General features: G+C 44.7%; 1 protein-coding gene across 1 annotated transcript in view; it reads left to right on the top strand.

The window, feature by feature from the left end:
• The window catches only part of LOC115103015 (histone-lysine N-methyltransferase 2C-like), a 131992-nt gene that overhangs the window by 38090 nt on the left and 67730 nt on the right, over positions 1–26172 (top strand). Inside the window, 7 exon segments of the mRNA XM_029623565.2 lie at positions 2605–2780; positions 2903–3333; positions 14777–14857; positions 15135–16273; positions 18677–18811; positions 24706–24822; positions 25986–26090. Coding sequence (XP_029479425.2) covers positions 2605–2780; positions 2903–3333; positions 14777–14857; positions 15135–16273; positions 18677–18811; positions 24706–24822; positions 25986–26090 — 2184 coding nt within the window.

Raw genomic sequence — 26172 nt, 5'->3', positions numbered from 1 at the left:
GCAAACTTAACATGTGTAAATAGTTGTATGAACATAAGATTCAACAACTGAGACATGAACTGAACAAGTTCCACAGACATGTGACTAACAAATGGAATAATGTGTCCCTGAACAAAGGGGGGGTCAAAATCAAAGTAACAGTCAGTATCTGGTGTGGCCACCAGCTGCATTAAGTACTGCAGTGCATCTCCTCCTCATATTTGCCCGTTCTTGCTGTGAGATGTTACCCCACTCTTCCACCAAGGCACTGCAAGTTCCTGGATATTTTTGAGGGGAATGACCCTTTTTTAAAAATATTTTTTATTTTATTTCACCTTTATTTAACCAGGTAGGCTAGTTGAGAACAAGTTCTCTTTTGCATCTGCGACCTGGCCAAGATAAAGCATAGCAGTGTGAACAGAACACAGAGTTACACATGGCGTAAACAATTAACAAGTCAATAACACAGTAGAAAAAAAGGGGAGTCTATATACATTGTGTGCAAAAGGCATGAGGAGGTAGGCGAATAATTACAATTTTGCAGATTAACACTGGAGTGATAAATGATCAGATGGTCATGTACAGGTAGAGATATTGGTGTGCAAAAGAGCAGAAAAGTAAATCAATAAAAACAGTATGGGGATGAGGTAGGTGAAAATGGGTGGGCTATTTACCAATAGACTATGTACAGCTGCAGCGATCAGTTAGCTGCTCAGATGACCCTAGCCCTCACCCTCCGATTCAACAGCTCCCAGACGTGCTCAATGGGATTGAGATCCGGGCTCTTCGCTGGCCATGGCAGAACACTGACATTCCTGTCTTGCAGGAAATCGCACACGAGCAATATGGCTGGTGGCATTGTCATGCTGGAGGGTCATGTCAGGATGAGCCTGCAGGAAGGGTACCACATGAGGGAGGAGGATGTCTTCCCTGTAACGCACAGCGTTGAGATTGCCTGCAATGACAACAAGCTCAGTCCGATGATGCTGTGACACCGCCGCAGACCATGACGGACCCTCCCCCTTCAAATCGATCCCGCTCCGGAGTACAGGCGTCAGTGTAACGCTCATTCCCTCGATGACAAACACGAATCCGACCATCACCCCTGGTGAGACAAAACCGCGACACGTCAGTGAAGAGAACTTTTTGCCAGTCCGGTCTGATCCGGCGACGGTGGGTTTGTGCCCATTGGCGTCGTTGTTGCCGGTGATACGTGGTGAGGACCTGCCCCTTACAACAGGCCTACAAGCCCTCAGTCCAGCCTCTCTGTTTATTGTGGACAGTCTGAGCACTGATAGAGGGATTGTGCGTTCCTGGTGTAACTCGGGCAGTTGTTGCCATCCTGTACCTGTCCCGCAGGTGTGATGTTCCGATGTACTGTTACACGTGATCTGCCACTTTGAGGACGATCAGCTGTCCGTCCTGTCTCCCTGTAGCTCTGTCTTAGGCGTCTCAGTGTGGACATGGCAATTTATTGCCCTGGCCACATCTGCAGTCCTCATGCCTTGTTGCAGCATGCCTAAGGCACGTACACGCAGATTAGCAGGGACCCTGGAAATCTTTCTTTGTGTTTTTCAGAGTCAGTAGAAAGGCCTCTTTAGTGTCCTAAGTTTTCATACCTGTGACCTTAGTTGCCTACCATCTGTAAGCTGTTAGTATCTTAACGACCGTTCCACAGGTGCATGTTCATTAATTGTTTATGGTTCATTGAACAAGCATGGGAAACAGTGTTTAAACCCTTTCCAATGTTGATCTGAGAAGTTATTTGGATTTTTACAAATTATCTTTGAAAGACAAGGTCCTGAAAAAGGGCCGTTTCTTTTTTTGCTGAGTTTGTATGGTATGAAAAGCTGTAGATGGCACGGGGGGAAGAAATCTGTATAGAATGAGAAATGGAATAAAAGGGTTGCCTGTTCCTTTTATTTGTCAATACGTATGAACAGAGGTTTAAAACTCCCACAGTTCCTATTGAGAAATTATCACCTGATGAGAATATTACATTTTTTCCGTGGTTGTATCTGTGCTTCCCATGGTTAAGAAATGACTCACACAGGCGGCTCTTTTAAAGGCTGCCGTTTAGCCTCAGACCCTGTATCATTTCAGATAAGGCAGCTGTGTGTGTGTGCGCGCGGCGGGGAAATCAAACCGTATGCGTCGTCATCCCCTGCCTGTGGCCCCTTCCTCTGGTGGAGCAGGTGGTGTGGACTGCCTGTCTGGGTGGCCTATCAGCTGTGGTGGTGGGTGGGGATCTGACTGCAGACCGCAGCAGCCAGTGAGGCGCCGGCCAGGTGGCGGAACATCTTCACACTCACTTAGCTTTTGCCTCTCAGTCTGACTCGGCAGCACAGAAGGAACACAGCCCACACAGCACCCAACCCCCTCTTGCTTTTCTTTCGCTTTCGCTCTCTTGCTCTTCTCTATCGCTCTTCTTGCTCTGTTCTCGCTCTTTCTCTTGCGCAGCCTAACTCGCCCCTCTCTCTCCTCCACTCTTGAAGCTGCTGCGTCTCACCCAAGCACTTTAGTTCAGACTGAAGCCTCATCTGAATATCTTCTTGGGGATGAATAAAAACAAAACATCATTGCTCCAGTTTCAGTTGTCTCTCTCTCTCTCTCCCCCTCCTCCAGAACTGCAGAGTGTGTGTCCAGTGCGGCACCAGGACCAGCGGTCAGTGGCACCACACCAGTCTATTGTGTGAGACCTGTGTCCAACATCAGGACCCCAGCCTTAGCTGTCCGCTGTGTGCCTGTATCCTGGACCCAGAGCACCACAAAGACCTGCTGTCCTGCCACAGTTGTAAAAGGTACTAACACACACAGTCCCGTTGGTCATTCTAGTTTCTTTTTCCATTGTTTTAGCATTGTCTCTTTTTCCATTGATGTGTGATGTCCTTAATCTTCATTTTTCCACTCCTCCTGCTTCCAGATGGCTCCACCTGGAGTGTGAGCGCCAGTCGTCAGGCCATGCAGACATCCAGCCCAGCCAGGGCTATGTATGTTCAAGCTGCAGGCCTACTGGGTCACAACCACAACATGCACCACCACAGGTAGAAGAGGTGGTGGTGGTGCCGGAGAAGGACACTGGAGGCCTAGAGCTGAGCCCACAGACTGCTACTCAGAGCCACACAGACTCCGAACCGGTGGTTCTAATGCACACCGATCTAGAACCTGGTCTGAAGCAGCTGAGGTCTCCTCCTCCAGTGCATAATGATCCAGAACCGGAATTACAACCAGTTCCAATGCACACGGATACAGAACCAGAGCCCCAGCCAAAGCCTATCCAAGCCACCGCCGCTGTCTGTGAGAACGGCCATGAGGAGAGGCAGCCACAGCAGGCTACATCAGACCAGCAGCCCGGTAAGTCCCTCTTTTGTCTGACTGGGTTATTTGTGTCTGTGGTTGAACATTATTTCCCCCTATCGTTCTCCTTTAATGCTCTCCAGCGGTTTGGCAGGCGGACTCATTAGAGTGTGAGAGATTTGTTTGTCACGTGGCTTATTACCTCAGGATTGAAAGGTTGCATGAAAACCGCTAGTCTGGCTTATTTAGTGTCCCAACTCAGACCAGGCAGGCTTTCGGGTACAGAATGCCAGACAGTGTAACTCTGTGGGCTAGACACACACACACACACACACACAATTCCTTTCCATGCAGGTGTTAGGTTTGGCCACGGTCGAGCAGCAGTATCACTGATGAAGTTATAAGTCCCTTGTGTGTAGATGAAGGCGGTCTGGCCTGGATGAAGACCAGAGGGAAGCATCGCTCTGTCTGCTCTCTCTCTTTGCCATGGCTCACATCAGACTGACAGCCATTCATCAGCTGGGGCTTTGTTTCTAAAGGCATCGATAACCAGATGGGCTCACATTATCACAAGATTAAAGCCATGAAAGCATTGTCTTTGTAATTATTTTGGAGTGAAAAAGCACTTTGTATTCTCCCATTGATGCTCCTGGGGAGATGTTGGTCTCTGTCCTTGTTTTGAGGACTGGGCTAGAGACTAACCTGGGTGAACAGAACACTACTGGCTGGTGTTCAAAATGGCGCACCGTAGCAAGATGTTTTGCAATGGAAAACAAAAGTCTGCTGTTATTTGACAAATTAATACATTCTACAATGAGTTCAGAATTAGAAGTAGGCTTTCGGTCGAACTACCCTTGTTTCACTTCCCTGCAGAATGTGTCTTCTCTTGAGCACGACCCTGGCCTGGATTCCTCCTCATCTATTATACTTTAGCAGCAATGCTTTTCTTCGCTACAGTTTCCATTGGCGACAAAGCTTCTTGCTCACATACTGTAGATATAAGTCGTTTTGTCCCCGATTTTGTGATATCCAATTGCGGTCCAATTATGATAGGCTGGACTATAGAACGAGTCAAAATTCACCCAAGGCTGAAAAATGTCAAAAGAACATTTGCTAAGCTGGAACACTAGCGCGAGCCCATAGCAAATGAATGGAATCGAACGTTCGCAGAGCCTCTGGCTGGAGTGACGCTTAGAATTCCATTTTGCCTAAATGGCACCAAAAAATTTATAACTTTTTATTTTACCACTACAATCTGTTCTTAGGACGAAACTGAAAAATAATAACTTAGAAAGTAAACATCCGCAGTTTTTGATGGTGCCAAGTGTGCTTATGTCTGCATAACGAGGAAGTAGGGAAAATGGCAACTTTTGACTATTTCTGGTCTAGCGATCGATGACAGCTGAGTACACTGCCCAACCTTATGTAATTAGAAAGAGGAGATTATCCTGATTAAAATGGTGTCCGCTTTGAAAAAAACATTGCGAGTTATTTGGCAAAATAGACAGATATACCTGTATTTCCCTATAGTAAATAATGGAACGACCTCAGAGTTCCATGAGTTCAATTTTTTGTTTACATTTTAACTACAAACAACGTGGGCAGTTCTCATTGCCAACAATAGCAAAGCAGGCATTGTGACGTAGAACAATAAACTGGGAATTTTAATGGGGGGGAAAAAGCATCGTTAAAAATGTCATGTGTCCAGCCTAATTATGATCTTGTCTCATTGCTGCAACTCCCCAACGGGCTCGGGAGAGGCGAAGGTCTGTTCATGCGTCCTCCCGAAACATGACCCGCCAAACCGTGTTCCTTAACACCCGTCCGCTTAACCTGGTAGCCAGCTGCACCAATGTGTCAGAGGAAACACCATTCAACTGATGATAGAGGTCAGCTTGCAGGCGCCTGAGGAGTCGTCGATAGTGCGCGATGAGCCAAGTAAAGCCCCCCCCAGGCCAAACCCTCCCCTAACCCGGACGGCGTTGGACAAATTGTGCGCCGCCTTATGGGACTCCCAGTCATGGCCGGTTGTGACACAGACTGGTATCAATCCCGGGTCTGTAGTGACGCCTCTAGCACAGCGGCGCAGCCTAAGGACTGCTGCACCACTCGGGAGGCCCCATCACTGAGCTCTTCAGTAAGGCCATTCTACTTCCAATGTTTGTCTATGGAGATTGCATTGCTGTGTGCTCAATTTTATACACCTGTCAGCAACGGGTTGTGGCTGAAACAGCCGAATCCACTAATTTGACGGGATGTCCACATACTTTTGTGTAAATATAGTGTATGTTCATGTCATTGTCACTCAAAAATAATTTAAATGTAGTTTTGTCGACGAGCTGCGGGCGTGGAGGTATGTTTTAGATTGAAGATGCCATGATGTCGGCATTTTTCCTCTCTCGCTTGCTTCTCAAAAGTGGCTTGCGATGTGTCAGCTGCAAGCACAAGTATCCTAGCTAGCTACTGCCCCCTTGAAGATTTAGACAAATTACTAGACACTCGATCCTCTCAATCCGTATATGAAGTGAGACACATTTGAAAGAATTACTAAGTGACAAAAATTAGAATACTGAAAAGTACAGATGTTTCGGTATACCGTGCAACACTTATAGGTAGGGGTAAAGTGACTAGGCACCAGGATAGATAATAAACAGTAGCAGCATCATATGTGATGAGTCAAAAGGATCAGTGCAAAGAGGGTCAATGCAGAATGTTGGGGTAGCTATTTGGTTAACTAAGCTATTTAGTAGTCTTATGGCTTGGGGATAGAAGCTGTTCAGGGTTCTGTTGGTTCCAGACTTGGTGCATCGGGACCACTTGCCGTACAGTAGCAGAGAGAACATTGTGACTTGGGTAGCTGGAGTCTTTGACAATTTTTAGGGCTGACACCACCTGGTATAGAGGTCCTGGGCATCAGGGAGCTTGGCCCCAGTAATTGACTGGGTCGTACTCAGTACTAGGGCCGGACAGTATACCGTATTTTACTATATTGTACTATACTGATGCACGGACCGGTTTGGGTTTTACTTTCAAAACTGTTATAGAAGGTAATGTTTGGTTTGTTAAATGTGATACGCTGTGTGTAACGTCTGTTTTTGTAGTTTACTCCACTACTTGAGTCATCCCTCTCCACTCGCTCTCTCTCTCTCTCTCTCTCTCCATGCCGCTTTCCACACAGACCTAGTCCAACCGCCTGTCACTCAAGGAGCGCATTTGTTGTTGCTTGACCATGAGATACTTTTGTTCAGTCTGCATGGTCAAATGCAGCACAGCTATTTTTTTATTTAAACTTTTATTTAACTAGGCAAGTCAGTTAAGAATAAATTCGTATTTACAATGACGGCTTACCGGGGAACAGTGGGTTAACTGCCTTGTTCAGGGGTAGAACATCATTCATACCTTGTCAGCTTGGGGATTCGATCTAGCAACCTTTCAGTTACTGGCCCAACGCTCCAACCACTAGGCTACCTGCAGCCACATGCAACAATGTTGATGACAACGATGTTGTGTCGACTTTGATCTTAGTATAAATCCGCAAGCGTTCTATAATTACAATATTCATTTTTGTTTCTTACATCTGCAAACAGCTAGTTTGTATTTTCTTTGCAAGTTAAGCTAAATTGTGTTAGCTGGGATTGGCTAAGAATTGAGAGAGCCATGTGAATGAGAGGTGGCTGTGTAGCATGGCAATTGGCAGCCAGGAGAAGGGAATTATAATTATTATATTCACCCCAAGGGCATAATTGTTTTTATGGGGTATTACTGCCACAAGGGGGGCATGCTCGGGCCTCCGTTTGCTGTAGTCCACGAGCAGCTCCTTTGTCTTGGTGATGTTGAGGGAGAGGTTGTTGTCCTGGCACCACACGGCCAGTTCACTGACCAACTCTCTATAGGTGGTCTCATTGTCGGTCTCATTGTCGGTGATCAGGCCTACCACTTCCCCAAACTGAATTACTGTTTTGGAGTCGTGTGCGGCCACGCAGTCGTGGGTGAACAGGAGGGGACTTACTAGGGCTGCACGAGGAATCGAATTCAGATCGATATTACGATATTGACGTGCACTATCCATATCGCAATAGGCTGCAATTTTCTTGTTTCTTTGACATTCCATTAATACAACAACAACCAGACTAATATACCTCCTCCAATGAGATGTGCTAATTCGTTAATTCGCTCTACATGCACAGAGGATGCTGAACAATCACAAGCAGGCTCTCTCTCTGCATGGCATGCACACGCTCCCTGCTTAGAGCACACCGCTAGATGCTGGCAGGAGAGAAAGGGCTTTACCAAAGACCTTACAGTATAAGGTTTAGGAACTCTGTGGCTTTACCGCATGCGTGTCGGATACACGAGTGCTGCAAGTTCTAAAGAGAACGTCGATTTGGTGCCAAAGAAGGGCACATCTTCAGTGGTATGGGAGTATTGCGGCTATAGACATACCGATATCAACTAAATGCAAGTGTTGTGCAAAAAGTCCCTCCGTTGTGGCGACAACGAGGCAACATTATTATTTATTGAATAATTTTAAGAATAAACATCCTCTACTTTACGACAATTGCATAGTTACAACAAAAAAAAGCGATCGACAGTTGCAATGCCCCTCAGCCACAACCAGCACCCTATGTTAAACAGGCATTGATTGCCGATGCGTTTTGAAGTGTAACGCCCTATGAAAGAACATCCCGCGCAGGCACATAGAAATGACAGACGCGATCACAGCCAAAGACACGGTTCCTATTTACACAGTCAGAGAAGACTACTTCATAAAGACGATGAAGAAGGTGGACAGGAAATACAAGATTCCATCTCGCACATATTCACCATCCCAACACTGTACAACAAAAATAAGGGAGATGTTGAAACATGTTTCATTGAGTGACTGGACCAGAATCCAATGTTTTGGACACAAGCTGCACCAAATGTTACATGTTTTAAAGGCACTTTGCCGTAAAAAAAAGTATAAATCACTTTGATTTATAATTTGAATTATAATAATATTAAGCCTACTTATACATAATTACACAATCATAAGATTTCTATTCAATCTGCATCCTATTGTTGCCTGAATAAATATCTTTAAAATCATCATTTTAAAATGGGAACTCATGTTATTAATTCATTAATTACTGCTGCGATTAAAGTCTATTTCGATTATTTAAAAAAATGTGTTTGTTAATATATGTAGGTGTAATAATCCTATCTATTATCATATGTAGCCTATAACAATGAAAAAATGTCATTTGGTTTTGTATTCAGTTAGCACAGTATGTATTAATTCATATGATATCATTTTAGAAGTGATGTTCTCTACCCTGACACTGGTTTGAAAATCACAATTGCGATATCTGGCCAAATCCTGCATTTTATCCAGTTGCACAGGGAGGTGTTCAGTCCCAGGGTCTGGAGCTAAGTGATAATATTGTAGGGCGCTATGGTGTTGAATGCTGAGCTGTAGTCAATGAACAGCATTCTGACATAGGTGTTCCTCTTGTACAGGCGGGATACATAATTTAAACATTCACAGTGTAGGTTGGAAAAGTATGTGAACCCCTAGGCTAATGGTATTTCCCAAAGCTAATTGGAGTCAGGAGTCAGCTAACCTGGAGTCCAATCAATGAGACGAAATTTGAGATGTTGGTTAGAGCTGCCTTGCCCTATAAAAAACTCTCGCAAAATTGGAGTCTGCAAAATTGGAGTTTGCTGTCCACAAGAAGCATTGCCTGATGTGAACCATGCCTCAAACAAAAGAGATCTTAGAAGACCTAAAGAATTGTTGACTTGCATGAAGCTGGAAAGGGTTACCAAAGTATCTCTAAAAGCCTTGATGTTCATCAGTCCACAGTAAGACAAATGGTCTATAAATGGAGAACGTTCAGCACTGTTCCTACTCTCCCTAGGAGTGGCCGTCCTGCAAAGATGACTCCAAGTGCACAGCGGAATGCGTCATGAGGTTAAGAAGAATCCTGGAGTGTCATCTAAGACTTACAGAAATCTCTGGAACATGCTAAAATCTCTGTTGACGGGTCTACGATACGTAAAACACTAAACAAGAATGGTGTTCATGGTAGGACACCACGGAAGAAGCCAATGCTGTCCAAAAAAACCATTGCTGCACGTCTGAAGTTTGCCAACCCGCACCTGGATGTTCCACAGCGCTACTGGCAATAATATTTCTCGGACAGTTGAAACTACAGTTGAGTTGTTTGGAAGGAACACACAACACTGTGTGGAGAAAAAAAGGCACAGCACACCGACATCAAAACCTCATCCCAACTGTAAAGTATGTTAAAGGGAGCATCATGGATTGGGGCTGCCTCAGGGCCTGGACAGCTTGCTATCATTGACGGAAAAATGCATTCCCAAGTTTATCAAGACATTTTAGGCTATCTGGCCGCCAATTGAAGCTCGACAGACAAAAGTTGGGTGACGCAACAGGACAACGACCTAAATCACAGAAGTAATGGCTTCAACAGAAGAAATTACGCATTCTGGAGTGGCCCATTCAGAGTCCTGACATCAACCTGATTGAGATGCTGTGGCATGACCTTGAGAGCAGTTCACACCAGACATCCCAATAATATTACTGAACTGAAACAGTTTTGTAAAGAGGAATGGTCCAAAATTCCTCCTGACCGTTGTGCAGGTTTGATCCGCAACTACAGCAAATGTTTGGTTGAGGTTATTGCTGCCAAAGTAGGGTCAACCAGTTATTAAATCCAAGGGTTCACATACTTTTTTCACCCTGCACTGTGAATGTTTACACGGTGTGTTCAATAAAGACATGAAAACAAATAATTGTTTGTGTTATTAGTTTAAGCAGACTGTTTGTTGTGATCTAGATGAAAGTCAGATCAAATTTTATGACCAATTTATGCAGAAATCCAGTTATTTCCAAAGGGTTCACATACTTGTTCTTACCACTGTAGGTAGGGGTAAAGTGACTATGCATAGATAATAAACAGTGAGTAGCAGCAGTGTAAAACAAAGGGGGTGTCAATGTAAATAGTCCAGTGATGTACTGGGCCATATGCACTACCCTCTGTAGCGACTGAAGGTCTAATGCCGAGCAGTTGCTATTCCAGGCGGCAATGAAACCGTTCAGGATGCTCTCGATGGTGCAGCTGTATAACTTTTTGCCAAATTATGCCAAATCTTTTCAGTGTCCTGAGGGGGAAACTTATTGCACTCATTGATTAAGACAGTGACCTGAGGTGGTGTACTCCTTAATGCCATTGGATAAAACACTGAACATATTCCAGTCTGTGCTAGCAAAACAGTCCTTTAGCTTAACATCCGCGTCGGACCACTTCCATATTGAGCGAGTCACTAGAACTTTCTGCTTTAGTTTTTGCTTGTAAGCAGGAATCAGGAGGATAGAATTATGGTAAGATGTACTAAAAGGATAGCGAGGGAGAGCTTTGTATGGGCCTCTGTCTGCGAAGTAAATGTGGTCTAGATGTTTTTTTCTTCTGGTTGCACGTGACATGCTGTTAGAAATTGGGTAAAATGGATTTAAGTTCCCCTGCATTAAATTTCCCGGCCACTAGGCGCGCCTTTCTGGATGAGCATGTTCTTACTTATAGCCTTATACAGCTTGCTGAGTGCGGTCTTAGTGGTGGTAAATCGGTTTGTGGTGGTAAATTGACAGCTATGAATAATATAGATGAGAACTCTCTTGGTGGATTGTGTGGTCTTACAGCTTATTATGACGTACTCAGTTGGGCAATACCTCAAGACTTCTTTAATATTAGACATGGCACCAGCTGTTATTGACAAATAGACACACACCCCCGACCCTCGTCTTACCAGACGTAACTGCTCTGTCCTGCCGATGCACGGAAAACGCAGCCAGCTCTATCTGTGTCATCTTTCAGCCACAACTCGGTGAAACACAAGATATTACCATTTTTAATGCCATGTTGGTAGGATAGTCTCGACCGTTTGTTTCATCCAGTTTGTTTTCCAGTGATTGCACGTTGTTCAGTAGAACCAATGGTTGTGGTGATTTACTCACTTTCCTATGAATCCTCACAAGGCACCCCGACCTTCACCGCCTGTATCTCCATATTTTCTTCACCCGAATGACTGGGATTTGGGCGTGGTCTCCGGGAAGCACTAGTATCCTTCGCATCAGACTCATTCAAGAAAAAATCTTTGTCCAGTTTGAGGTGAGCAATCGCTGTTCTGATGTCCAGACACTCTTTTAGGTCATAAGAGACAGTAGCTTCAACGTTATGTACAAAATAAGTTACAAACAATGCGAAAACACAAGAAATAGCACAGTTGGTTAGGAGCCCGTAAAACGGCAGCCATCCCTTCCGGCGCCATTATATAGTAGATGTGAGTGCTACGGGGCAATAGTCATTTAGACAGGTTACCTTTGAGTTCTTGGGTACAGGGACAATGGTGGTCTGCTTGAAACATGAAGTTATTACAGGCTGGGTCAGGGAGAGTTTGAAAATGTTAGTAAAGACACCCGCCAGCTGGTCCTCATGCTCTGAGTACGCATGCTCTGAGTATGCATTCTGGTAATCCATCTGTGAATGTTGACCTGTTTAAAAGTCTTACTCACATTGGCTACAGAGAGCTAGATCACACAATCGTCCTCAACTGCTGATGCTCTCATGCTTGGTTCAGTGTTGCTTGCCTTGAAGTGAGCATAGAAGGCATTTAGCTCCTCTGGTAGGCTGGTGTCACTGGGCAGCTTTTGGCTAGGTTTCTCTTTGTAGTCCATGATAGTTTGCAAGCCCTGCCACATCCGACGAGTGTCAAAACCGGCGAAATAGGATTCACCCGTGGTCCTGTATTGACTCGTTACCTGTTTGATGGCTCCACGGAGGTCGCGTCCGGATTAGTGTCCCGCTCTTTGAAAGTGCCAGCTCTAGCCTTTAGCTCAGTGTGGATGTTTCCTGTAATCCATGGATTTTGGTTGGGATATGTACGTACAGTCACTGTGGGGAAGATGTCATTGGTGCACTTATTAATGTAGCAGGTGAATGAGCTGCAGGGTATATTACAGTGGGTTCTAACCTGGATGTCCACCGTCTGCTGTGGAGGGAGGGGAGCGGTGCTGATGACTGACAACCAGGCAGCGAGTTGTCCAAGATTCTGATCCATCGCCTATGTGGCTTTTAAAAACACCCCTGAGTTGATCCCATCTCTTTATCACTCACACTCTCTTGCGATTTTATATATACACACACACACACACAAAGAGGAGCAGAATCCTGTATGTCTGTGTGTGGCTCCTGTCCTAAGCAGCAGTGCTTTTGTTTTATTGTGCTGCTGCTGGCTGCTTGGAGAGAGGCTGGTGATTAGGCCTGTATGATGGTAAAAACCTCTAGGGGCCTTGATCTACTATCATTTCATCTCCATTGATTGGAGGAGCGGAGCCTCCCTCGAGAGGCCTGAGGCTGAACACCAAGGGCTATAGCACTAGGTCATACTAGATGGTTGGTTTAGCTCCGAATTCAGCCGCCACATGCCTCCTGTCTACGGTCTGGCCCCTACATCCTCTCCTCCATTCACTGCCCCTGCTGTCTCACACCTGTCGAGAAACTTCATCAACTCTACACTCTCTGTTGATCGGTCAGCCATTCAAATGTCATATTGACAGCTTTTGGCATATGTTTGATGCTCTTGTCTTGTCCTCAGTAGATGCGGGAAGTCATTCACAATGTAGGCTATGTATCCAATCACTGCTCCCAGACAGGTTTACCAAATGTCCTTTCAGGCCTATGCATATGTGTATGTTTGGTGCTGGGCTATATGCTAGCTGTGGTGTTGCATAGGCTAGCTAAACATTGGCTTTGTGGGATCATGGCACTACAAGCCAATCTCCTCCTGGCCCACCTGCCACCCAGTGTAAAGTTAATTAAGGTTATTAAAATGAGCTGTGGATACCTGTCCAGATCCTTCTCATCCACTCATGGCTTAGCAGCAGGCTTATCATGAATCTAATGACAGACATACCGCCTACTGTCAGATCCATGGTGTGAACTCCAATTAAATCTGACACGATGATGGCTTATCTGTGTAAAATAGAGCTGTGTGTGTGTGTGTGTACAATCGCTTCCTTCTGCAAGGAGACAAGGGGAATAAGGATTTGATAACAATCTGCAGTAAGGGTTCATGATGACAGTAATCAGCAGTAAGGGTTTGATAACGATAACACAAACCCCTCTGTAGTGTTTGTACGAAGGATACAAGGATGCTTGAAATGCTCGCTCATCTCGTAATTGACTCTGGGTGTTGAGGCCCAGATATGCTTGTGTTGTGAGCTGCACAGTCATCAGAGTTCAGACCTTGATATGCAGGTTGTCATGGTTACTCAAAGTCCTTTCCGAGTAGAGAAATGCTCAGCAGGTGCATGTTGTGTGTTTGCTAGGGATGGGATCATTAGAGCGGGGATGCTGTGGGAACTTGTGAAATGTGAGGGACTGTTTGTATTTTGTATTAAGCTGTCAGCAGGAATTCTGAGGGTAGGCGGGATGAGCTACCGGAGTATGTGTGTAAGAATGCATTGATGATTATTACAAATGTGATTGTAGCTACACACAGTCCATTGTTTTCTAACGTTGCTTGGATTTCCAAGCAACCATTGCTTTCTTTGAGTGAGCACCACAGGCTCTGTTCTCCAGTTTACTTTTTTTTGTGCAGCAGCTGGAGTTGAGAAACCTGAGGTGTTTAACAGCCTGCAGCTCAGGTCTGTTAACCTCAGCCAATATTGAGTTTATAAAATCCTCCTATCTGGTGTTGGCCTAGATGGATGACTGTATTTTCCATGAGGAGATTAGGGCTTTTTATGTGACAGATTCATGACTTAGTAATGGATTATTGGGTTACTTTGAGGGCACTTGGCTGGGAATCTGCACGTCTCAGTGGTTCGGTTCTGTGTGTGAGAGGGACAGCCACCGCAATCAAAGACTGCTAGCTAGGATTGACGTTACAAATCAAAGCTATGCGTCTTTGGCTGTTGGAACTAGGAGTGGGATTTGAAATAATGCCCAGTTAAAACTGACTCTGTTCACTGCCAATAAGCCTGCTGGGCATCTAATATTTCTGCCTGTATTAGCCCACTTTTTATTTCTCTCTCTGGCTCTCACTCTCTCGCTCACACATTCAATTTAATTTGCTTTATTGGCATGATGTAACAATGTACATATTGCGAAGCGTACTTTGGAAATGATTAATTAGCAACAACAGCATAAAAAAAATACAAATCAAAATGTCACTAACAGGACAATCAGTAACAACAGTCTCTCTTTCTCGCTCTCTCTCCCCCTCTGTTTCTCTCTCTCTCTCCCTTCTTTTTGTCTATCATTTTCACTCCATTAATGTTTAATTATGTCCATATCCTGTGGTGAAAATGATGACTCCAATCTTTACCTACATAATATGTCATTTTGTAAGAGGCTGAGTCTGGACAAATGAACAGTTGATGGTGGTGGGTTTCAGGTTGGTCTCTCACTGCTATAATTCACTGCTTCTCTCCCAGGCATCTCAGTGGGAGCAGCTGCTGTGGAGCAAGGGACTGATGAGGTGTCTATCAACAAGGACCTGGGCCAGTTACATCCAGGTTAGGTTCATAGCCTGCTTTGCTAGTCCATCAATGTATCAAGAATATTTGTTCTGCTCTTACTCAGCCTATAGTTCGTTCTCTACTTCTACTTTAATCCCCTCACAGCATAAAAGCGATCATTTTTTAAAATAGGCCTTTCACCATCTAAGGCAACTTCTCTTATGTGAAAATATTGGTTTAAATTCCAAATGGTACAGCCTTTGTCATCTGTTGGTTTTCATTATGATATTTTACTGACGGGTCGTGTGATGTCTATCTCTGTTCATTTCCTTAGAAATGCAACCAGCAGCGGAGACTCATGTTCCTTCAACAAAGAGTCCTGAGTCTCCCAGGCTGACCAAGCAGGAGCCTGAGAAACAACCCCTGTCAGCCCAGGTGTCAAGAGAGCCAGAGCAGCCACAGGATGTAACAGGACTGACCAAGCAGGAGCCTGAGAAACAACCCCTGCCAGCCCAGGTGTCAAGAGAGCCAGAGCAGCCACAGGATGTAACAGGACTGACCAAGCAGGAGCCTGAGAAACAACTCCTGCCAGCCCAGGTGTCAAGAGAGCCAGAGCAGCCACAGGATGTAACAGGACTGACCAAGCAGGAGCCTGAGAAACAACCCCTGCCAGCCCAGGTGTCAAGAGAGCCAGAGCAGCCACAGGATGTAACAGGAATGACCAATCAGGAGCCTGAGAAACAAGCCCTGCCAGCCCAGGTGTCAAGAGAGCCAGAGCAGCCACAGGATGTAACAGGAATGACCAATCAGGAGCCTGAGAAACAAGCCCTGCCAGCCCGGGTGTCAAGAGAGCCAGAGCAGCCACAGGATGTAACAGGACTGACCAAGACAGTAAAGACAGAACCTTCCTCTGAAAACAGGGCATTGAAACCCAGCACAGAGGACATCATGACCCCGCCCACCAACACCAAAGAACCAAGTACCGCATCCGTAATCATCAAGGAAGAACCCATGGAGGTGTCGGCTTCTGATAATTCAGGAGTAGAACAAGTGGAAGGTCCTTCTAGTCTGGAGACAGCAATGAAAGCTAGGAGGGAGAGGAAAGGGGAATCTATGTCTGAGGCACTGGCTGGTGGGGCTTTGGAGGGGGCCTGCGCCTTGGAAGAGATGGACACCACCCCCGAGACTGAGAACAAGCCTAAACTCTCCCATCACAGTCCCCCCATCGAGGAGAAGCCTTACAAGACATCCATGGAAAGACTGGCAGAGATGGCTGCCTCCCCTACCCACTCCTCCCCTAGGACCATGGGGCCCTCTCCTAGGGAGCCTCCCCTCCACGCCCACCCTGCCCCAGGGGAACACAGCAGCATCGTCCCCTCCACCACCCTCATACTTCTCACCCCTAAGATCGGCATGGGCAAGCCAGCCATCTCCAAGAGGAAGTTCTCCCCAGGCAGACCCAGGGTGAAGCAGGTAATGCTGGTGGGTGTTGGGTGCTCTTGTCTTAGATCCAAATCTTGACGTGTTATTCTTAGGGTTGTATCCCAGGGCTTCAAAATCTATTTCAGAATCTTTTTTTTGTGTGTAATATATGATGTATTATTTATGTATTATCTAGGCTTATGTCTTTTATTTTCAAAGAGAATCTAAAAAATCAAAGGTTGAAATCTCTGGAGAGGAACCATAATTGTGTGATCCTCTAGGTTGGTCATTCTGTGGTTGAGTGTGTTGAATGATGAGAGGAGGAGAAGCTTTCTGAGTGCTCTGCCCCAGAGCGGTGGATTGGCTATGATGTCAGTGGTTTGGAATATGATTAAAACGGGTGTTGCTGCTGCAGAGGACACTTAACCCAGAGAACTTGCCGGTTGTGGCAGTTGAGAACCGTTGAGTCCTGTGTGTTTGATGTCGGGTTATTGGCCAAACTGTATCTTCAGCAGAGACCATGGCTGTTCTCACCCTCCCGTCTCAATTTTCACTTGAGCTGAATCCCAAATAGCCCATCCCCTTCAATTTGCACGCTCGTGCTCACCGCCACCATATGCACAAGTGTCCCAAAGTTGAGGGAGTGAAAATTATCAAGGGCGTAGGGGCTAATTAGACTCGCAGACAGCCACTGCGGCCTCCAGAGTGAAGTGCTATCCCAACACGCAGGTTTGGAGTCTGCACAACATCACACAAAATAATTGAGAGGCATGACTAATCCTCTGACTCATGTTTGTTTGTGTCTGATTTTGAGTCTTGACAGGTTAAACGGGTGAAATAACCACTTCATTTGGGAGGTAGCCTAACTGTTGCTGAGGTTTATATCTTGTGCAACCATAGGGGGAATTTGTTCATTAGAATTTCATGCTCATTTTATTATTACATTTGGAATTGCATCATACAAGTCGCCAGTGTGTCCCAAAGTTGATGCGTTTATTGATCCCCTCGCCACTTTATATACGTCACCCTCCGACTTTCGCCAACAACACGTGACAACGGGGGGTCCTCCGAACAAGTTTTTAGGGGTGAGAGGGCCTGGTTTTGGATTCACTGATGGTGTGTCTGAAGAATACTGATGGTGAGTCTGAAGAATAGTTTTCCACACTGCAGAATGAGAATTGAATATTAGTACGGCCTATTCCTTAGGCGATATGCAAACACCACCTACCAGAAAACCTTACACACCATACCCCACCTCTACACTTTACCTGTTCATTCTGATCCACTCTGCAAACACCCACCACCAGTGTACACACACTGCCCCACGGCCCTATAGAAGCACACTGCCAACATGTATAGACAATACTAACAGGCTACTTTATATACATCCCCATATCCCCATATGCAATCCCACAGTATAACTTCAAGCTGTGTCACCTGTCCTAGACTAGTATCTAATGTCCATGGTATTCCTAGTACATGTTTTATGTGCTGAAGGCAGTCCATCTCTGATGATGGCTACAAGCCTGTTCTCATTCTCCTTAGAATACCTTCATTAGGGCTTTGTTAACCCCCCCCCAAACACACTTTCATCAAGCCACTAATCAGAGACACAGTATGCGGGTTGGGTCAAATCCTAATAATACTGGGATATTAATCATACACATGGCTATGATATATTATGGATGAGGCTGAGGAGAGTTTAGCCTTGCAACGTCGTGCTTTTCTCTCCAGATATATCCTATTGCTTAAATAAACGCTGTGTGTAGACAGACTAATTTGTTAGATCAGGCCTGGGGGAGATCAAATGTAGGCTATTTGAATAGAGTGGGATCCTGTGTAGTCCGATTTGGTGTCTTCAAGTCTTTGTGCTTCTGCCTCGGAAGAGCCATGCGCTATCAGTCGTGCAGTCCGACGCAACCAGGTGGTGTTTTGTCAACAAGCCAGCAATATGAGTGAGGCAGTGACATGCGGTTGCCATGGCAAGAGGATGCTGTGGTCTCTTGCTCCTCCCCGTCCTGCTGCTGTTGCATGGTGCTGTTGCTTGTCTGAATTCAAGGTTGCTGCGCCGACTAACATGATTCTGCTTTACCTTTGCAAGCACTCTCTGAACGTCTAGCTCGAAACAACATGCCTCAACTCGTATGCATGAAAGATATCTTGGATTGGCTTCAATATAGAAAGTATCATGTGCATCATAATATCCTGGCTTTTTGCCCCAAGTCAGAATGTATAACAGCATCATTATTAGCGCCATATCTCTTACTTTGGGTGTGTTGAATGGTCCCAACAAGCTTCTTCAGCCAACAGCCTTTTAAACTCACTGCATCTGCCTGTTATGTTTTCTTCTTTCTCTGGCTTTGTTTTTAAGTTGCTGCATTTTGTCACCCTCCTTCTCCCCTCAATCCCTCCCTCTCTCACCCACCCAACCCGGCCCCCCTACCTGTACCTTAGGGCGCATGGCATGGGAGCCCCCATAGCAGTGTGAGCTCCCCCTCTTGGTCTCCAGACCAGCCAGAGTGGTGGAACGTCCCAAAGACCAGGCAGCTCTCGTCCGGCTGCGGCAGCCCTGCCTGGAGCATCAGAGTGGTAAATAACCGCGGCTCTCTCTGGGGACCAGACCTCCAGAACCACCACAGGGCCATGCCACAGCAGTCTTCTGCTTATCTTAGGCTATGTGAAGTGCACTGGCAGAGTGATGCTTGATGTCACTGTGTTATTGGTGGACTTTCACAATGAATCATTCAACTAACACTGTCACCAGAGGAGAGGAGACTGTGGTAAATTCACATTGACAGGCTAATAAGGGAACGGTGAATGAGAACCTGTAGTAGCCTAATGCGACTCATCCTTAATGGCAAAATGTTTAACTTTTTATCCACTAGAGAGGATCTCTTGCTAGGCTTTGTACTTGTAATATTAACCCAATTCACAATGCTATATCTTGGCCTTCCTTTGTAGCCTGAGGCACAAGGTTTAACCTGTGTTTGTTTGTTGCCTGTTTGTTTAATTGTTTAGTTTGTGTCATACTTTTGTGGGTGAGTTTGGGGTGGGATGGAGATTTTTTTTAAGTGGGCTGTGTGGGCACTTAGGCCTGCCCAAGTGAATGCTGCAATCTGTCGCCATGGTGACATTAGTGTTACACACTGGCGCTAAGTGAGGTAGTAATTGCTGGGTCTTGGCATGCGTTTTGGGCAGGTTAAGCAGCACCATACTGTGTGTCAATCAGGTTGTCAGACCGCTGGGGGGTGTGAAGAGACTGGACTGGGGAATCAGGGAGGAGGGATTTGGGGGGAAGATTCACAGAATGTAGACTCGTTTGACAGTCGTGATTAGGCCCCAGCAGCCACCAGCACCGGAAAAGTGTTGACAGCATAATGGAGTTCAAATGGCCAGAATAACATTAGAGAGGTCCTCTGTCAACAGCCTGGACAGAGAGCCTGGACACTTGCTGTGTTACAAAGGCTGTCTCTCATAGTGCTGAGCGATTTAACCAACATTTAGTTTAGTTTTAGTTTTTTAAACAACTAATTCACCGATGTAGGTTCAATCATTTTTCATTATATGTATTATTATTTTTGCAGGCATTGATCCAGCCTGAACTGTGCAATGTAGCAGGGCGTTGTTGTTTCCAATAGGCCAATATTCTACATAGTTTAGTGCATAAAATGGGGTTATTAACTACAATGACCATAATCCATTACATCTACTTGTCCGGCCTGTGTTTCTTTTACACCTGCTACAGAAGAGACAGAAGAATGCATGATCGTGAGGGGATATTGAGAAACAACAGGAAAGTAATTCTGCTTTTGCAAGTTGATCAACTTGTAAATGGAGCGGCAGGGTAGCCTAGTGGTTAAGAGCGTTGGACTAGTAACCGGGAGGTTGCAAGTACAAACCCCCGAGCTGACAACGTACAAATCTGTCGTTCTGCCCCTGAACAGGCAGTTAACCCACTGTTCCTGTCGTTCTGCCCCTGAACAGGCAGTTAACCCACTGTTCCTGTCGTTCTGCCCCTGAACAGGCAGTTAACCCACTGTTCCTAGGCCGTTATTGAAAATAAGAATTTGTTCTTAACTGACTTGCCTAGTTAAATAAAGGTTCAATTAAATTTAAAAAACTCACTTTTGAGAAAATCATATTCAATGTTTTAGTACTACTATTGGAGAGCCCTTCTTTGTCTATACCAGGTATTTCCCCAGGGGTACGCGCAATTCCGTCGGGGGTACGCCAAATAAAAATGTGATTGACATTTCCAAACGGTCCATTTATATTTTCCAACGGGGCTATACATTTGGGTGAGTTTTTTCTCTCTCGACTGAGTAGCCTTGTTTCACTGCCAAAAATAAAATTAAACCATCTAGTGTTCAGCGAAATAACAAAACAATGTCAAATACAGGTAGCCTAGTCAAATAATTAACATCCAATCACATTAACCGTTACTCTCTCGTGGGAATTACACTAACGGTCCGTATGTAGACAAACGTAGCTGCTGCTCATTCAGTTTGCTCCAAAATTGATAAAGGGTTAAAAGAAGTAAGGCCCGTGTCCATAGAAATGCATACCAGCTCTACTGGTAGTACTGCTACTACCAGCAGTACTACACCTGCACCTGTCGACGACACAAGTTCTTCTGCTTCCAGGAGCACATCCAATGTAAGCATCAGTAATTCTACATTTGTTGCTAGCCCAGCTAGCATAGACGCTGACAGTTGAGTCTGATGCAGCCGAAGAGCTACTGCCCCCTTAACCGGGAAAGCACCGAACAACAGACAGGGACATTGGACCATCAGAGGCGCAAATATGTTGAGAGCTACATTGATTTGGGGTTCACTTATATTGGAAGTAGTGCCTTTCCTCAGCCACAGTGTGTTATATGTGCAAAAGTACTATCTCACAACTCGATGAAACCTTCACTCTTGCGCAGACATTTAGAAACAAAACATGCCAATTTAAAAAATAAGTCACGGGAGTTTTTGAGCGACTGTTATATGTCCGTTAAGTTTATGGGGGGTCAATTAAGGAAGAATTCCTCTCCTGCAAACCACTGGAAACCAGGACAACAGGAGAGGATATTTTTTAAGTACTGGACAGCTTTGTGACATCAAATGGACTTTGGTGGTCAAGGTGTGTTGGTATCTGTACAATTACGTAGGTACTTTCCCGAAACGGATGACACAAACAACTGGATTTGTTATCCCTTTTTTGCCCTGCCTCCAGTCCACTTACCGATATCTGAATAAGAGAGCCTCATCGAGATTGCAACAAGCGGTTCTGTGAAAAATGTCATTTAATCAGATGCCACTGACAGATTTCTGGATTGGGCTGCGCTCAGAGTATCCTGCCTTGGCAAATTGCACTGTTTAGACACTGATGCCCTTTGCAGCCACATACCTATGTGAGAGTGGATTCTCAGCCCTCACTAGCATAAAATCTAAATACAGACACAGACTGTGGAAAATAAATTATACAACCGAACATTGCAGGGTTATGTGCATCCTTTCAAGCACACCCTTCTCATTAACCTGTGGTGAGTTATTCACAATGGTTGATGAACAAAAGTTTTTTATATGTAAGATGGCTAAATAAAAAGCAAAATTATTGATTATTATTATTTGTGCCCTGGTCCTATAAGAGCTCATTGTCACTTCCAACGAGCTGGGTTGTGACAACTCACACTCATTCTTATGTTTAATAAATGTATCGTATAGTGTGTGTGTGGCAAGGATGGCAAATAACATTTGAGAGTGCGCTGACCCTGGTGCTAGAGTGGTCATGAAGCTGGAGGTTGAGTGTTTGAAGGGGTACGGGACTATAAAAAGTTGGGGAACCACTGGTCTATACCCATTCAGCATTGTTCACACCCTCTTAAGCCTTAGCCCCACCTATCTCTTTAAGTGTTGATCGGAACGTTCTTCACTAACATCTAAGACATCTGAGAGAGAACAGCTCACTGAACATTACTCGCCCAAGCAGAGCTGGTTAGGCTGTTATGTTATCCAGAGCATTGGTGACTGCAACTGTGCTGTCAGATTGTCCATTTGTAAATTCAGCGCGTTTCATGTTGAGGGCACACTGGACACTCTGGCCAATAAGTAGGGTTGATCCGAAAGCTCTGACCTCACAATGACAGTCAAGCACCCAAGCTAACTGGCTAACATTGGCTAGCTACTTCCAGACACATAATGAGAACACCCCACTCTGATCATTTTACTCCCTCAAGCAGAGCTGGTTCGGCTGTTTTCATGTTATCCAGAGCGTTTGTGACTAACTGTGCTGCCTACAACAATTTAATTACGCTTTGTTGCGTTTACTTTGGCAGACCAATCCAAACTCCTCTCTTTGCATGTCCAGCCCATTCATTATCTCAGCCAATCATGACCAGCCTGAAGGTTGCTCACTTTTTCTGTGGCTAAACCAACTAGGCTTGTAATTTAACAATTTTGATAGTTTGATATTAAGGCACATGAAAGTTCACATGTTAGAGAAGGCATTTCTGCCAATAATTGCATTTTGGTAAAAAAAATGATAAAATATGTTTTATGTCCAAACGGCTCGACTGAAGTCGTGACTTGCACCATACGGCCTAGTTTCCTGAATCAGGTCACAAATAGTGATTTTTGTCAGACAGCATAGGTAGAAGCTCTACAGAGGTGAGATGACTTGGAATGAAATAATAAAGTCATCAAATAAAACAAATGTAATATACAGAACTTAAATATTTTATCAAGGTAATGTGAATAAATGATGGCTAATAAGTGATAATCAGTAATGAGCCGTCACTACCACCATGGGACTTTTTAATTGTTTTATTCTGTGTTACGGCATCCAAACCACATCTATATAATCAAACCGAAAACGAACCGATCTCAAAAAGCACTAATCGCTCAGCAGTAGTCTCTCAGAATGGTGCAGGAGAGATGATCCTATTACTGAGAAAGATGAACACGTCAAGGTGTCTTATTTGGAGAAATGGGTTTTGTGTTGTCACCGCTGGACTGCCTATGTACTGTTGAGTTGTGGAATGTGGAGATTGAAGGGGTACCCTACAAAGCAGGATCAATGAGTTAGCCAGCTAAATATTCTGAAGTAACTTTATTTTTAAGATATGCCTAACATGGGCACGTTCTAATTGACTCAACAAACAACACATGTACTGAACAAAAATATCAAAGCAACATGTAACAATTTCAACGATTTTACTGAGTTATAGTTCATATAAGGAATTCAGCTGAAATAAATTCATTAGGCCCTAGCTTATGGATTTCACATGACTGGACTGGGGTGCAGCCATGGGTGGGCCTGGGAGGGCATAGCCCACCCACAAAAGGGCTTTATTAGGGACAGAAATACTCCTCCGTTTCAACAGCTGTCCGGGTGGCTCGTCTCACACGATCCCGCAGGTGAAGAAGCCAGATGTGGAAGTCCTCGACTGGCGTGGTTACACATGGTCTGTGGTTGTGAGGCTGGTTGAGTGTACTGCCAAATTCTCTAAAACGACGACGTAGGCGGCTGATGGTAGAGAAATTAACATTCACGTCTCTGGCAACAGTTCTGGTGGACATTCCTGCAGTCAGCATGCCAATTGCACACACCCTCAAAACTGCATGTTGTTGTCTGATAAAACTGCACATTTTAGAGTGGCCTTCTAATGTTCCCAGCACAAGGTTCACCGGTGTAATGATGATGCTATTTAATCAGCTTCTTGATATGCTACACCTGTCAGGTGGACGGATCATCTTGGCATTGGAGAAATTGTCACTAACAGTGATGTAAACAAATTTGTGCACATCATTTGAGAGAAATACGCTTTTGTGCATATGGAACATTTGTGATTTTTAAAAATTTATTTCCACTAATGAAACATGTGACCAACACTTTACATGTTGCATTTATATTTGTGTTCAGTATAGAAGTTGAACTTTATTTTAGTTTTTTAATCTAAGTTAGCTGACTAACTCATCGATCCTGCTTTGTAGTATGCCGCTCTAGCTGAATAAAGAAAATAAAAACAAATTGCGTTCTCAATTTTCTTAAATCAGAAATGACAGCTTTTTCCCCCTGCATCAATTTGTTTTGTAGCTTGAATTAAGCACTATTCTAAGATGTGTTAAATATTACTATGGATATGAAACCATTTCATATTCGTGCGTAGGCTTTGCAATGTTCTACCTACCATCCAAGAAAACACCACTGAATGGGAAAGGACATTACCTCTGTAAAGTAGACCAAGCTGCTGTTCCTGTTACCTCACTAGATACCAGCAGCCTCATAGCTCAACAGCTCTACAGTGGATGGAGGAGAAGAAGTCCCCTATGGCAAACTTTTTAATTAAGCTGACTTCATCGATCACAGTCTAGCAAGTGAGGACCTGTGTGTGTGTTTTCTGTATCTGACTGTGAACACGACTCTTGCGAGTGTTTTTGTGTGTGTGATCCAGTGTGTGTCGAGAAGGAGTCCTGAGGTGTGTGTTTCTGTTGCAGGGTCGGGGGTCAGGGTTCCCCGGGAGGAGGCGACCCAGAGGGGCTGGTCTGTCGGGCAGAGGGGGTCGGGGCCGAGCGAGAGGGAAGAATGGAGCCAGTCCCACAGTCAACCCTGGGGTAGGCTATGTCACCTGTCAACCTGATCTCTTTAGTTCACACTAATCCATTACAATGAACTGAAAGACAGTTTTATTACTAGTGTTGGGAGTAAAAATTGACAGTTATATATCGCAATATTATTTTGGACGTTATTAATGCTGGGGCTCCCGAGTGGCGCAACGCCTAAGACACTGCAGTCCCTGGTTCAAATCCAGGATGCATCACATCCGGCCATGATTGGGAGTCCCATAGGGCTGCGCACAATTGGCCCACTGCCCTCCGGGTTTGGCCGGAGTAGACTGTCATTGTAATTAAGAATTTGTTCTTAACTGACTTACCTGGTTAAATGGAGGTTAAATAAAACATTTTATAAAAATACTTTGGCTCCAAGTATCGATTCTCTGGGTAGCATTAGCTAGCGCTAGTCGGCTGTACCTGCATTTTATAAAAATACTTTGGCTCCAAGTATCGATTTTCTGGGTAGCATTAGCTAGCGCTAGTCGGCCGTACCTGCGCTAGAACTTCGGTATTTTTCACCCTATAGCTTGTTCGCAATCTTAAAAAAGAAATAGTGAGCCAATGTGTTTTCAGCACTTTTATTTTCATGACTGATCAAAACAAATGTTCTAATGCCCTCTCCTGTCTCTGCTGCAGACATATACTAAGCAATATGTTTCGAACATCAAATTGCAATAAAATTACAGTATCCAATCACAATACATATGGGATCGTTTGAATTGCAATACATATTGTATCGGCACCTAAGTTTCGTGATAATATCGTATCGTGAGGTTCCTGGCAATTCCCAGCCTTATTTATTACCCATAAACCTCCTAGTTTTCCTGGTGTATTGTAAACAGTAATCATATGTTGTGGATAGATTATTTGCTGCAGCACAAAAACAGACTTACCCAGTGGACATGTTACTCCATACCACAGCATGACACAACATTCGTGTCCGAGGCAAATGCTAATCAATAATCCTATCCAGGCAGTCTCTTGTAATGCTGACAACTTCACATGCTGTAAAATAATCTGTAAGAATTTACGCCATAAACAGAGATGCATACCTCTGCAATATTGGTTTAGAGACAGAGAAACACTTCACTTTCATGTAGGGAATATCACTGGACTCAATCCTATCTAATGCTGTGTTTGTGCTCATGCTTCATAACATACAGGTCACCACCATGGAATCACCATACCAGATGAAGGAGGAAGAGGAGAATGCCATGCACAACACCGTTGTCATATTCTCCAGCAACGACAGCTTCACATTGAAACAGGTGGGCATCTGTTTGTGTACAAATTATACATTTCCTCTACCTCTATTATTCGATTAGTACCATATCACAGTTCAACTTTGAT

The sequence above is a fragment of the Oncorhynchus nerka genome, linkage group LG20 (assembly GCF_034236695.1).
Source record: "Oncorhynchus nerka isolate Pitt River linkage group LG20, Oner_Uvic_2.0, whole genome shotgun sequence".
NCBI lineage: Eukaryota > Metazoa > Chordata > Actinopteri > Salmoniformes > Salmonidae > Oncorhynchus > Oncorhynchus nerka.
This window is presented reverse-complemented; position numbering and strand designations above follow the sequence as displayed.